Source organism: Schistocerca cancellata, chromosome 12, assembly GCF_023864275.1.
Source record: "Schistocerca cancellata isolate TAMUIC-IGC-003103 chromosome 12, iqSchCanc2.1, whole genome shotgun sequence".
NCBI classification, from domain to species: domain Eukaryota; kingdom Metazoa; phylum Arthropoda; class Insecta; order Orthoptera; family Acrididae; genus Schistocerca; species Schistocerca cancellata.
Genome location: NC_064637.1, coordinates 76,390,628 through 76,406,351, shown reverse-complemented (window position 1 = coordinate 76,406,351; position 15,724 = coordinate 76,390,628). Strand labels below are relative to the sequence as shown.

Genomic DNA, 15,724 nt, shown 5'->3' with positions numbered 1-15,724 from the left:
CTAAAATAAAATTTTGTCTTTCAGAATACTGTAAAGTTTGAAAAGGTGGACCCTCATAACTGTTCAAGATATTAGTGGTAATTAAAGTTCCTGTAAAGGACAATCTTACAGTTATTACAGTTCTTTAATCTGATGGTTGTGGCTGATATAATAGGTGCACTATATTATTTTGGTATCCATAAGAGCGCAAACGGATGTAATTCGGAATAGGTGGCACTGTCTCAGAACCATGATGAGACGATCATCAGGATGTCGGTGTGGGTTCAGAGCCTGCCAATCAAAGTGGCGATCACACTGGAGGTCGCGAGCGTCGCTACGCTTGGCGCCTGGGAAGCGTCAGCAGCGTCGACGTCGGGGCCATCGCTTCCAGTGGCGTCGGCGAGGAAGGCGGCGAAGGCGGCGACGTCGGTGTAGACTCCGGGGTAGCCAGCCACGCCGCACTCGACGCCCCAGCTCACCACCCCGGCCAGCATGCCGTCACACACCAGAGGGCCCCCGCTGTCGCCCTGCACATGATCACACCACACTAGATTACAACCATACCAGTGTGGCAACAGTCTCGCCACAGTAGCAACATTCTCGGCACGGTGGCAACATTCTCGTCACGGTGGCAACATTCTCGTCACGGTGGCAAACGGACTCGTCACGGTGGCAAACGGACTCGTCACGGTGGCAAACGGACTCGTCACGGTGGCAAACGGACTCGTCACGGTGGCAAACGGACTCGTCACGGTGGCAAACGGACTCGTCACGGTGGCAAACGGACTCGTCACGGTGGCAAACGGACTCGTCACGGTGGCAAACGGACTCGTCACGGTGGCAAACGGACTCGTCACGGTGGCAAACGGACTCGTCACGGTGGCAAACGGACTCGTCACGGTGGCAAACGGACTCGTCACGGTGACAAACGGACTTGTACTGTGATACGGACATAGCTGTGTTCAATGTAAAAGTTCCTGAAGTAGTAGAAGGGTGGGGGTATGTCTTGCGTCGTCAGTGGGGGCATAAGGGAGGGCGGAGCTAAGGACTCCAACAGCAAACCTGTCAAACTTTCCAGGTGGTGGCGTCACAGCTTGCGACGACCTCCACTAAACTATATGTACGTATGCTACTACGGGGTGTTCAAAAAGTCTCTCCGCAGTGCCGCATGATTGTAAGCTGGTTCCATGTAAAAATGCTAAGCGTGTCTAAAGGTTCCATTCACAGTCAGTTGTTGACCAATCTGGTGTGGTAATAGAAGACAGCAAAGCGTAAGCCGAAGTTTTAAATTCCACGTTTAAGAAACGGTTCACGTAGATGGATCGTACGAACATACCGTCATTTAACTATTGCACAGACTTTGATATGGAGCACATAACAATAAGCATCCGTGCTATTGAGAAACAACTGAAGGAGTTGAAAGCAAATAAGTCGCCGGGTTCGGATGGAATCACATTTCGGTTTGGCCCCTTACTTTGACTGCATTTATCCGAACCTCTAGGCAAGCGCAAAGTACCAGACGACTGGAAAAAGCGTCTCCATATAAGAAGGGTAAAAGAACGGACCCGCAGAATTACGGACCAGTATCCCTAATACCGGTTTGCTGCAATTGTCTACCAAAAGAAATGAATACCATAGTACAAATAGCAACAAACATCATAACAAAGTTGACCAATAAAACCAAGAGACAGGAAAGAGCAGATACCCAGCTATCACCAACATTAGGACAGAATCTCTTACAAGCACACAGACAAAACACAAGAAAAGAAATAGCACAAAGTGAGAAAGAAATAGAAACGTACAAAATCAAATACTAAAGTAGAATACCCACTATTTTTCAAAAAACAAGGCATACATATACCCCTCAAACTAACAATTCGATTCAAAGGTATCTTCCAGAAACAAAAGGAAAAGTCGATCTACTGGACGAGTGTATCAGACATTAGGAACATGTCAACCGAAATGTAATACATGCTATGGAAAACGCGTAGTTTAAATCAGAAGGATGTTTCACATCACAGAACATGTAAGAGCATGGAAGTTCAGGTCCAGTCATTCAACTTTTTTTCGCGCGTGCGCACACACACACACACACACACACACACACACACACACACACACACACAGAGAGAGAGAGAGAGAGAGAGAGAGAGAGAGAGAGAGAGAGAGAGAGAGAGAGACATATATATTATTAAAATATACGTCACAAGTTGGCGACGGCCACAACCTACACGAAAAACAAACGAACAAACCTAAACACTGTAATGCTGTGCTGGGTGCGAACACACGTAACTGGAGTTCTATTTCCAGAATGAGGTGAAGTGCAAAGAACGCCAACGAGGCGAAACAGAAAGCGCAAAAAGGCAAAAAAATGCCAAGTTCATAAGTATAATGAAGTTTCTTTCCACTTCAATTCCGGCTAACAAAGAAGTAAAAAGCAGTGGTTTGCAGGATATGTGAAAAAGAGGCAGAAACCTCGTAAGTAAAATTTTATAAAGGAAAACTGTTTTTAATCTTTAACAAGCACACTGTACAAATACACGTATCCTTTTATATCCACAGCTGTGATATATGTTAACCGAAGGTGTGTGTGTTAACTCCTTAAGCTGTTTCTGTTGCCTTTTCTGTAAAGTTTCTTTAATGTGTCAAATAATGTGCCACTTATTAGTCCGTAACCACGACAGAACTACAATAGCAACAGATTTAATATTACTGAAGTCCAGCCACATCCTATAGCATAGCCGGCCGCGGTGGCCGTGCGGTTCTGGCGCTGCAGTCCGGAACCGCGAGGCTGCTACGGTCGCAGGTTCGATTCCTGCTTCGGGCATGGGTGTGTGTGATGTCCTTAGGTTAGTTAGGTTTAAGTAGTTCTAAGTTATAGGCGACTTATGACCTAAGATGTTGAGTCCCATAGTGCTCAGAGCCATTTGAACCATTTTTTGAGCCTATAGCATAAATTGACAATAGAAGAAAACTTTCACGTACAAATGATCGCCGACGGAATTAGGAAACAAATAACACACTGCTCACCGCTTTTTACGAAGTAAAAGGGCGTGTATAAAGTACTTTAACATGCGCGAGCAGTGTACTTGGAACCAAAAAGAGCAACATCGGTCACAACAAAACGCGAGTAGTAACAATTATATATGCAAAATTATATATGCAAAACATTTTGACACGTCAAAATCACGTTTTTTAAAGATCAAGAGAGGTGTCAACAGGCCAATGAAATTTACATTTACATCCTTTGGTTTTCATATGACAAGCTATCAGGTGCAGGACACCATATACACTCCTGGAAATGGAAAAAAGAACACATTGACACCGGTGTGTCAGACCCACCATACTTGCTCCGGACACTGCGAGAGGGCTGTACAAGCAATGATCACACGCACGGCACAGCGGACACACCAGGAACCGCGGTGTTGGCCGTCGAATGGCGCTAGCTGTGCAGCATTTGTGCACCGCCGCCGTCAGTGTCAGCCAGTTTGCCGTGGCATACGGAGCTCCATCGCAGTCTTTAACACTGGTAGCATGCCGCGACAGTGTGGACATGAACCGTATGTGCAGTTGACGGACTTTGAGCGAGGGCGTATAGTGGGCATGCGGGAGGCCGGGTGGACGTACCGCCGAATTGCTCAACACGTGGGGCGTGAGGTGTCCACAGTACATCGATGTTGTCGCCAGTGGTCGGCGGAAGGTGCACGTGCCCGTCGACCTGGGACCGGACCGCAGCGACGCACGGATGCACGCCAAGACCGTAGGATCCTACGCAGTGCCGTAGGGGACCGCACCGCCACTTCCCAGCAAATTAGGGACACTGTTGCTCCTGGGGTATCGGCGAGGACCATTCGCAACCGTCTCCATGAAGCTGGGCTACGGTCCCGCACACCGTTAGGCCGTCTTCCGCTCACGCCCCAACATCGTGCAGCCCGCCTCCAGTGGTGTCGCGACAGGCGTGAATGGAGGGACGAATGGAGACGTGTCGTCTTCAGCGATGAGAGTCGCTTCTGCCTTGGTACCAATGATGGTCGTATGCGTGTTTGGCGCCGTGCAGGTGAGCGCCACAATCAGGACTGCATACGACCGAGGCACACAGGGCCAACACCCGCATCATGGTGTGGGGAGCGATCTCCTACACTGGCCGTACACCACTGGTGATCGTCGAGGGGACACTGAATAGTGCACGGTACATCCAAACCGTCATCGAACCCATCGTTCTACCATTCCTAGACCGGCAAGGGAACTTGCTGTTCCAACAGGACAATGCACGTCCGCATGTATCCCGTGCCACCCAACGTGCTCTAGAAGGTGTAAGTCAACTACCCTGGCCAGCAAGATGTCAGGATCTGTCCCCCATTGAGCATGTTTGGGACTGGATGAAGCGTCGTCTCACGCGGTCTGCACGTCCAGCACGAACGCTGGTCCAACTGAGGCGCCAGGTGGAAATGGCATGGCAAGCCGTTCCACAGGAGTACATCCAGCATCTCTACGATCGTCTCCATGGGAGAATAGCAGCCTGCATTGCTGCGAAAGGTGGATATACACTGTACTAGTGCCGACATTGTGCATGCTCTGTTGCCTGTGTCTATGTGCCTGTGGTTCAGTCAGTGTGATCATGTGATGTATCTGACCCCAGGAATGTGTCAATAAAGTTTCCCCTTCCTGGGACAATGAATTCACGGTGTTCTTATTTCAATTTCCAGGAGTGTAGTTTGGTCCTGCAAAACCATACGATGTAAAATCACGCTAAGAAGCAAAACGAACAAAAACTTTCTTTAGGCCTCACTTTGTTAAATCAGTTATAACCTGAAATACTTTCTACAGTTTTCAGTAAACAAAAATCTACAGTTGATGGCAGAGTTTGACATGTTTGGGTAAAAAGAAAGAGCTGTGATTGCAAAAATGCGGGATCCATATCCTATAATGAGACGAAGTTTGATCACAGAGCTGCACGCGTGCGTTGCTCATTTGAAGAAGACTGTGTCATATGTAGATTGGCCAGTAGAGTCACTAATGTTCATCCCGCTGAAAATGTCTGGGTCTCTTTCTAATGTGGCAAACATCCCGAAAATTTGGAATCTCTATGGTGCCTAATCGTCAATGAGTGTCTTCGACAGCAGATTTACGTACCTGAAGGAGCTCCAGGGCTGTCTTCCTCTCCGAAATGAGGTCGTCACGAAAGGGGGTTGTCGGAGGCTATTAAAACTTTAGTCGTTAAACATTGTTGCTAATAAACAGTTCAGCAGTTTGTGTTTGCTAAACAAGTTTACATCTCAAAATTAACCGTGCTTTTACAGTCTCTTAGATGGTTTTCTGCAGTAGTGGATGAAACTTTCGGCAGAGAGCTGTGGCTTAGAACACCACTAAATACCGATAAGTCAACATCACCAAGGATGTAAATAGCAAATACAAAAATCTGAATTTAAAGATATGTTTATTTTTCACCGTCAGATCCTAAATGAAATGGTCCTCATGCATTTGGAATAAGTCAAAAAATCTTAAAAATGCATTCATTTGAGAGGTTTTAACAAACTTCTTACAAAACATGTACGTATACAATAGACTGAAGGGTGTGTATAATAACTTTTACGTTATTGTAGCTACGCGGCAGCAAACAGATAATCGGTGTACACCATTTGTTTACACTGACCAAATCACTGCATTGAATATGTGCAGCTGACCGACGTTACGTAACACGCGCATTATTTGATATTATTAATGATGTATTCTTTTCTTGTCTAAACTATTTATCGTCCATGTTTCACTTCCATACATGGCTACACTCCATACAAATACTTTCAGAAACGACTTCCTAACACTTAAATCAATGCTCGATGTTAACAAATTTCTCTTCTTCAGAAACGCTTTCCTTGCCATTGCCAGTCTACATTTTATATCCTCTCTACTTCGACCATCATCAGTTATTTTGCTCCCCAAATAGCAAAACTCCTTTACTACTTTAAGTGTCTCATTTCCTAATCTAATACCCTCAACATCACCCGACTTAATTCGACTACATTCCATTATCCTCGTTTTGCTTTTGTTGATGTTCATCTTATATCCTCCCTTCAAGACACTGTCCATTCCGTTCAACTGCTCTTCCAAGTCCTTTGCTCTCTCTGACAGAATTACAATGTCATCGGCGAACCTCAAAGTTTTTATTTCTTCTCCATGGATTTTAATACCTACTCCAAATTTTTCTTTTGTTTCCTTCACTGCTTGCTCAATATAAAGATTGAATAACATCGGGGACAGGCTACAACCCTGTCTCACTCCCTTCCCAACCACTGCTTCCCTTTCATACCCCTCGACTCTTATAACTGCTATCTGGTTTTTGTACAAATTGTAAATAACCTTTCGCTGCCTGTATTTTACCCCTGCCACCTTCAGAATTTGAAAGAGAGTATTCCAGTCAACATTGTCAAAAGCTTTCTCCAAGTCTACAAATGCTAGAAATGTAGGTTTGCCTTTCCTTAACGTAGCTTCTAAGATAAGCCGTAGGGTCAGTATTGCCTCACGTGTTCCAATATTTCTACGGAATCCAAACTGATCTTCCCCAAGGTCGGCTTCTATTAGTTTTTCCTTTCGTCTGTAAAGAATTCGCATTAGTATTTTGCAGCTGTGACTTATTAAACTGATAGTTCGGTAATTTTCACATTTGTCAACACCTGATTTCTTTGGGATTGGGATTATTATATTCTTCTTGAAGTCTGAGGGTATTTCGCCTGTCTCGTACAACTTGCTCACCAGGTGGTAGAGTTTTGTCAAGACTGGCTCTCCCAAGGCCGTCAGTAGTTCTAATGGAATGTTGTCTACTCCGGTGGCCTTGTTTCTACTCAGGTCTTTCAGTGCTCTGTCGAACTCTTCATGCAGTATCATATCTCCCATTTCATCTTCGTCTATATCCTCTTCCATTTCCATAATATTGTCCTCAAGTACATCGCGCTTGTATAGACCGTCTATATACTCCTTCCACCTTTCTGCTTTCCCTTCTTTGCTTAGAACTGGGTTTCCATCTGAGCTCTTGATATTCATACAAGTGGTTCTCTTTTCTCCAGAGGTCTCCTTAATTTTCCTGTAGGCAGTATCTATCTTGCCCCTAGTGCTACAGAAGAATGCTGAAGATTAGATGGGTAGATCACATAACTAATGAGGAGGTGTTGAATAGGATTGGGGAGAAGAGGAGTTTGTGGCACAACTTGACTAGAAGAAGGGATCGGTTGGTAGGACATGTTCTGAGACATCAAGGGATCACCAATTTAGTATTGGAGGGCAGCGTGGAGGGTAAAAATCGTAGAGGGAGGCCAAGAGATGAATACACCAAGCAGATTCAGAAGGATGTAGGTTGCTGTAGGCACTGGGAGATGAAGAAGCTTGCACAGGATAGAGTAGCATGGAGAGCTGCATCAAACCATTCTCAGGACTAAAGACCACAACAACAACAACAATGATGTATTCATCACTAGGGTCTGCTAAGAAACTAGTCTTTCCCTGGAGGAAATTGGTCACCACTGTAGACTTTATTAGTAGCTACGCCTTTTATGGCTCCTAGCTAGTTATTGAAAAATGTTTGTTTCTGAATAATGGACCCCCGTCTAGATCAAAATGAATGGCTTTTGATGTACAAAATCGTTACTTCCAATATTGATTCCATGACAGGAGGTTTTGGTTTGAAATAAAAACATAGTCCAGAATGGTGTATTTCACTCTGCAGCAGCGTGTGCGCGCCGATATGGAACTTCCTTGTACGTTATCACATTCATTGCGATGATTGTGTTTCGGTCATGGTCCTAAATCATTATAAAAAGAATATTAATGTTAGCACTATTTCGTGTCACTGCAATATTAATTACGTAAGATCCCGTTAACTGCATTTTTCAGATACTCTCTAAAACAAAAAAAGGACGAAAAGGACCACCAAGGAATTATCCAAATGAGACGAAAGTCGATAAATGTGATCTACGTGTGCAGAAAAACGGATGATAAAAATGCAGTTGCCATTCATGACAAGCAGTCCTGGGCTCTAATGTTTCAGCAACATAATTTCCGCCCGTGCACGGCGAGAGTTTCTATTGTTTTCGTGTTTCCCAGACTCTACCCTGACCATCGGTTGCCGTATCTTCCCACTTGAGAATGTTTGGAGCATTATGGGCAGGGCTCTGCAACTACACTCACGCTCATAAATTAAGGATAATTATAGAATGTGGTGCCACACAACGTGGCACTACACAAAACTGGCGCTAATAGCATAGGCACATAGGCAACACACATGACACAGATCTGTAAGTCCACAGTACTGATGATAAGTTGAGAAAACATTCCCGAAACACATGTCCTACAAAGCGCCACTGTTCCCTGCGCATGTACCCCGATATCAGTATAGGATATGATCACCATGCACACGTATACATGCCGCACAACGGGTTGGCATTCTCTGGATCAGGTGGTCGAGCAGCTGCTGGGGTATAGCCTCCCATTCTTTCACCAGTGCCTGTCGGAGCTCCTGAAGTGTCCTAGGGGTTTGAAGACGTGCAGCGACACGTCGACCGAGAGCATCCCAGACGTGCTAGATGGGGTTTAGGTCTGGAAAACAAGCAGACCACTCCATTCACCTGATATCTTCTGTTTCAAGGTACTCCTCCACGATGGCAGCTCGGTGGGGCCGTGCTTTGTCATCCATCAGGAGGAAGGTGGGACCCACTGCACCCCTGAAAAGGCGGACATACTGGCGCGAAATGACGTCCCGATACACCTGACCTGTTACAGTTCCTGTGTCAAAGGCATGCACCAATCATAATCCCACCCCACACCATCAAACGACGACCTCCGTACAGGTCCCTTTCAAGGACATTAAGGGGTTGGTATCTGGTTCCTGGTTCACGCCACATGAAAAACCTGCGAGAATAACTGTTCAGATTCAACCTGGACTCGTCCGTGAACATAACCTGGGACCACTGTCCCAATGACCATGTACTGTGTTCTCGACACCAGGTTTTACGGGCTCTCCTGTGACCAGCGGTCAATGGAATGCCACTTGCAGGTCTCCGGGCGAATAAACCGTGTCTGTTCAGTCGTCTGTAGACTGTGTGTCTGGAGACAACTGTTCCAGTGGCTGCGGTAAAGTCCCGAGCAAGGCTACCTGCAGTACTCCGTGGCCGTCTGCGGGCACTGATGGTGAGATATCGGTCTTCTTGTGGTGTTGTACACTGTGGACGTCCCGTACTGTAGCGCCTGGACACGCTTCCTGTCTGCTGGAATCTTTGCCATAATCTGGAGATAATACTTTGTGGCACACGGAGGGCCCGTGCTACGACCTGCTGTGTTTGACCAGCTTCCAGCCGCCCTAGTATTCTACTCCTCATAACGTTATCAATATGTATTCATTGAGCCATTTTGAACCCACAGTCACTATTAGCACGTCTGAAAACGTCTGCACACATACTCGCTGCACTGTACTCTGACATGCACCAACACACCTCTGCGTATGTGGACTGCTGCCAGCGCCACCGTGCAACGACCGCATATCAAATGCACCGCATGGTCATACCCATACCCGCAATCCTCCCACCAGAGCGTTGATTCACCATATATCAGCATTACCCTTAATTTATGAGGATGAGTGTAGATCGGAACTTGATGATCTGACGTGTGACCTGGGCGCAATTTGGCTCGCTATCGCTCAAGAGGAAGTCCAACAATTAATCAATGCCAGATTGAGTTACTGCTTGCACAGGTGGACCAACGCATTGTTGACTTCTTCAAGTTCTGGCGTTCTTTCTCTTGACTAGATTATCTAATTTTTCTGAAATTGTAGTCATTTGTTTGTCTGTACTTGTACATCACGTCTCTTATTTGTCTTTGGGATATGTGCGGACAAATAATTTGTTGACTCTATTTATAGCAGTTAGTGCAAAACCTCATCATCACTGCACAGCGACTGCAACCTTCATTCATTTCAATATATTTACCGTATTCATCTCTCGGTCTCCCTCTACAATTTTTCCACACACACTTCTCTCTGTTACCAAACTGACAATTCCTTGATGCCTCGGAATATGTCGTACGAGCCGAGCCCCTTTGTAGTCAAGTTGCGTCACAAATTTAGTTGCTCGCCAGTTCGATTCAGTACCTCCTCATTAAACATTCGATCTAACCATCTAATGTTGCACATTATTCTGTATCACTGCATTTCAAAAGCTGTACCTCTACTACGAGGTGCATTCAAGTTCTAAGGCCTCCGATTTTTTTTTCTCCGGACTGGAAAGAGATAGAAACATGCGCATTGTTTTAAAATAAGGCCGCGTTCATTGTCAATACGTCCCAGAGATGGCAGCACCGTGCGGCAGATGGAATTTTACCGCCAGCGGCGAGAATGAGAACTGTTTTAAATACTTGAACAGCGTGCAATCATTCGTTTTCTGAATTTGCGTGGTGTGAAACCAATTGAAATTCATCGACAGTTGAAGGAGACATGTGGTGATGGAGTTATGGATGTGTCGAAAGTGCGTTCGTGGGTGCGACAGCTTAATGAAGGCAGAACATCGTGTGACAACAAACCGAAACAACCTCGGGCTCGAACAAGCCGGTCTGACGACACGATCGAGAAAGTGGAGAGAATCGTTTTGGGGGATCGCCGAATGACTGTTGAACAGATCGCCTCAAGAGTTGGCATTTCTATGGGTTCTGTGCACGTAATCCTGCATGACGACCTGAAAATGCGAAAAGTGTCATCCAGGTGGATGCCACGGATGCTGACGGACGACCACACGGCTGCCCGTGTGGCATGTTGCCGAGCAATGTTGACGCCCAATGACAGCATGAATGGGACTTTCTTTTCGTCGGTTGTGACAATGGATGAGACGTGGATGCCATTTTTCAATCCAGAAACAAAGCACCAGTCAGCTCAATGGAAGCACACAGACTCACCGCCACCAAAAAAATTTCGGGTAACCGCCAGTGCTGAAAAAATGATGGTTTCCATGTTCTGGGACAGCGAGGGCGTAATCCTTACCCATTGCGTTCCAAAGGGCACTACGGTAACAGGTGCATCCTACGAAAATGTTTTGAAGAACGAATTCCTTCCTGCACTGCAACAAAAACGTCCGGGAAGGGCTGCGCGTGTGCTGTTTCACCGAGACAACGCACCCGCACATCGAGCTAACGTTACCCAACAGTTCCTTCGTGATAACAACTGTGAAGTGATTCCTCATGCTCCCTACTCACCTGACCTGGCTCCTAGTGACTTTTGGCTTTTTCCAACAATTAAAGACACTCTCCATGGCCGCACATTCACCAGCCGTGCTGCTATTGCGTCAGCGATTTTCCAGTGGTCAAAACAGATTCCTAAAGAAGCCTTCGCCGCTGCCATGGAATCATGGCGTCAGCTTTGTGAAAAATGTGTACGTCTGCAGGGCGATTACGTAGAGAAGTAACACCAGTTTCATCGACTTCAGGTGATTAGTTAATTCGAAAAAAAAATCGGAGGCCTTAGAACTTGAATGCACCTCGTATTACTCCAGAGAAAACACTTCACAATGAAGTATTAACGAATCCTTTTTTTCAACAATGATTTTGTTCCTACAGGCAGCAGCACTTCCTTTCTTACTTTCGTCGGCCATCATCATTTACTTTCCTGCCAAATATCAGTTTAGTATTTTCCTTCGTAATGCAGTCGCCGGCCGCGGTGGCCGAGCGGTTCTGGGCGCTCAGTCCGGAACCGCGCGGCTGCTACGGTCGCAGGTTCGAATCCTGCCTTTGGCATGGATGTGTATGATGTCCTTAGGTTAGTTAGGTTTAAGTAGTTTCAAGTTCTAGGGGACTGATGACCATAGATGTTAAGTCCCATAGTGCTCAGAGCCATTTGAACCATTTTCGTAATCCAGTCTCCTCAGCATCAACTGATGTAATTAGACATCATTCCATTACCCTTGTTCTACTTCCGTTGATGTTCACCTTAGAACCTCTTTTCAAGACATTATCGAGTCCGTTCAGCTACTCATCGAAGTACTTTGCCGTCTCTGGCACAGTTACAGTTACAGTGTCAGCGGCAAGGTTCAAAATTTTTATTTCTTCTCCCTGGTCTTTAGGTCTCTTTCCAAATTTCTCCTTCGTTATCTTTGTATAACTAATGTTAAAAACAATCAAATTTCGCATTGACAGTTGATGATCATGGTGGCACTTGTACTATAATTATTTTCAGCCATTTGTGGCATATGCATTTTATTATGATGACTGGTTTCATCGTTAAACGTCTTCAAATCGGTAACAGCCAATATTATAGAAAGACCATAGTTAACAGTAGTATTTGAAGAAACATAAAGAACTACAATCTGCATTTGTATAGAGACTATGAGACGCATAGGTACAACTAGTAACCCTATATCCACGATTTTGTTAAAGAATCGAACTCTCATGTACACATTAGATCTCATTATCAAACACAGGATGAGTGTACAATCTGAGTAATTTGACCAAAATGACTATGACGTCGTATCTCCCGAGTTATGAATCGCATAATGATACGTTCATTGATATACGTGGATGCTGCCTACAAAATTTGTTGCGAAAAGAGTTAGTAGTAAAGAAGTACAAATTACAGCGTTTTCTCTGAATCTGAAGTTTTACTGCATAAAATTGTACGATGTGAGGTCCGCCAGTTATGCTAAACACCTTTTTTTTCTCAGTACTCAAACATGTTTCAACACCACTGTGCCATCATCAGTGGGTTTCGGTTTTAATTATTTTGTAATGTGAACATTTTTGTTAAATGATTACAAAATTATGTAGATGTTTAGTTCAAACAACAGTTCGTTTCTTTTTGTCAATACTTTTACACTTGGTGTGCATGAATTTTCCGGATAACTTGTGTATTATACAGGGTGAGTCACGAAACGTTACCGCTGGATATATTTCGTAAACCACTTCAAATACTGACGAACCGATTCCTCAGACCGAACGTGAGGAGAGGGGCTAGTGAAATTGTTTAATACAAACCATACAAAAATGCACGGAAGTATGTTTTTTAACACAAACCTACGTTTTTTTTAATGGAACCCCGTTAGTTTTGTTAGCACATCTGAACATATAAACAAATACGTAATCAGTGCCGTTTGTTGCATTGTCAAATGTTAATTACATCCGGAGATATTGTATCATAAGGTTGACCTTGAGTACCACTCCTCCGCTGTTCGTGTGTATCGGAGAGCACTGCAACATACGTCGCGTTTCTACAGAATGATCTGCCAACGTTGCTCGAAAATGTCCCACTGGAAACGTATGTGGTATCAGCATGATGGTGCACCTGCACATTCCGCAATTAACACTAGGCTGACCCTTGACAGGATGTTCGACGGGCGTTTCATAGGACGTGGAGGACGCATAAATTGGCCAGCCCGTTCTCCTGATCTTACACCTCTGGACTTCTTTCTGTGGGGTACGTTAAAGGAGAATGTCTACCGTGATGTGCCTACAACCCCAGAGGATATGAAACAACGTATTGTGGCAGCCTGCGGCGACATTACACCAGATGTACTGCGGCGTGTACGACATTCATTACGCCAGAGATTGCAATTGTGTGCAGCAAATGATGGCCACCACATTGAACATCTATTGGCCTGACATGTCGGGACCCACTCTATTCCACTCCGTAATTGAAAACGGAAACCACGTGTGTACGTGTACCTCACCCCTCATGGTAATGTACATGTGCGTCAGTGAAAAAGACCAATAAAAAGGTGTTAGCATGTGGACGTAATGTGCTGTTCCAGTCTCTTCTGTACCTAAGGTCCATCACCGTTCCGTTTGGAACCCTACGTAATTCGGTGCTCTCCGATACACACGATCGAACAGCGGAGGAGTGGTACTCAAGCGTCAACTTTAGGTTACAATATCTCCGGATGTAATTAACATTTTACAATGCAACAAACGGCATTGATTACATATTTGTTTATATGTTCAGATGTGCTAACAAAACTAATGGGGTTATATTTAAAAAAACGTAGGTGTTTGTTAAAAAACATACTTCCGAGCATTTTTTTATGGTCTGTATTAAACAATTTCACTAGCCCCTCTCCTCACGTTCGGTCTGTGGAATCGATTCGTCAGTATTTGATGTGGTTTACGAAATATATCCAGCGGTAATGTTAGGTGACTCACCCTGTATACTACGGGTAGCTTGTCATTTGCAACCAAACTGTGTTGATGAGAAAAATTTGCTGGGAGTTAAACTATCATCTATAATGTTATTTGGTTTGTCGTGATGTTTTCGCGCCTCTATTCCCTTTTACTTACGTAAAAACTTGCCACACGAAAATGTAAGTAAACGAATATAGGCGCGAAAACATCGCGACAAACCAAATAACATTATAGATGATAGGTTAACTCCCAGCAAATTTTTCTCATCAACATCGTTTGGTTGCAGATGACAAGCTACCCGTAGTATATAATAAACAAGTTATCCGGAAGCATCATGCACACCAAGTGTAAAAGTATTAACAAAAAGAAACGAACTATTGTTTGAACTGAACATTTACATAATTTTGTAATCAGCTAACAAAAATGCTCACATTACAGAATAAATAAAACGGAAACCCACTGATGATGGCACAATGGTGCTGAAACATGTCTCGGTACTGAGAAAAAAACGGTGTTTTGCATAACTGGCGGATCTCATATTCTACAATTTTAACTGCAAACAATGTCAACACAAGGAGCTGCAAATCCAAAAGATGAATATTTTACCGTGTAAGAAGCGCAAACGTACTAAGCGATAAAGTTTTTTCTCGTTCAATCGGGCCATGTCTGAGAGAAAATGTTTCTGTAAGGTCTTAATTTGTGTTTAACGTTTGCTGGAAATCGCTAAATGTTCTCATTCTCAAATCCGGGATGAAAATAGTCCGCGAAATTTCCGCGGCTTGAGTTAATGCTTCCTCAAAACACACACACACACACACACACACACGCACACACACACACACACACACACACACACACACACACACACACACACACACACACACACGCGCGCGCACGAGCGCGCTTTTGACTTTACTACTTCCCTCATTGCATTAAACCTTAAACATCTGATTGTACCTGCTAATGAGTAAATTATGACAACATTTTAAAATTTTAAACTCCGTCAGTGGTTACATGAAACAATGAAAAATGGATGTTTTGTTGCCCTTGGAAGTCATTAGACAGGCAACCATCTGGTTACAAATAAACTCCTGGAAATTGAAATAAGAACACCGTGAATTCATTGTCCCAGGAAGGGGAAACTTTATTGACACATTCCTGGGGTCAGATACATCACATGATCACACTGACAGAACCACAGGCACATAGACACAGGCAACAGAGCATGCACAATGTCGGCACTAGTACAGTGTATATCCACCTTTCGCAGCAATGCAGGCTGCTATTCTCCCATGGAGACGATCGTAGAGATGCTGGATGTAGTCCTGTGGAACGGCTTGCCATGCCATTTCCACCTGGCGCCTCAGTTGGACCAGCGGTCGTGCTGGACGTGCAGACTGCGTGAGACGACGCTTCATCCAGTCCCAAACATGTTCAATGGGGGACAGATCCGGAGATCTTGCTGGCCAGGGTAGTTGACTTACACCTTCTAGAGCACGTTGGGTGGCACGGAATACATGCGGACGTGCATTGTCCTGTTGGAACAGCAAGTTCCCTTGCCGGTCTAGGAATGGTAGAACGATGGGTTCGATGACGGTTTGGATGTACC

At 44.7% G+C, this 15,724-nt stretch overlaps 1 protein-coding gene across 1 annotated transcript in view; it reads right to left on the bottom strand.

Moving 5' to 3' along the window:
• Nucleotides 1-263: 263 nt before the first annotated feature.
• The window catches only part of LOC126109471 (trypsin alpha-3-like), a 76,522-nt gene continuing 61,061 nt past the window's right edge, over nt 264-15,724 (bottom strand). Inside the window, exon 5 of the mRNA XM_049914499.1 lies at nt 264-506. Coding sequence (XP_049770456.1) covers nt 264-506 — 243 coding nt within the window. The remainder of the gene's footprint in view (nt 507-15,724) is intronic.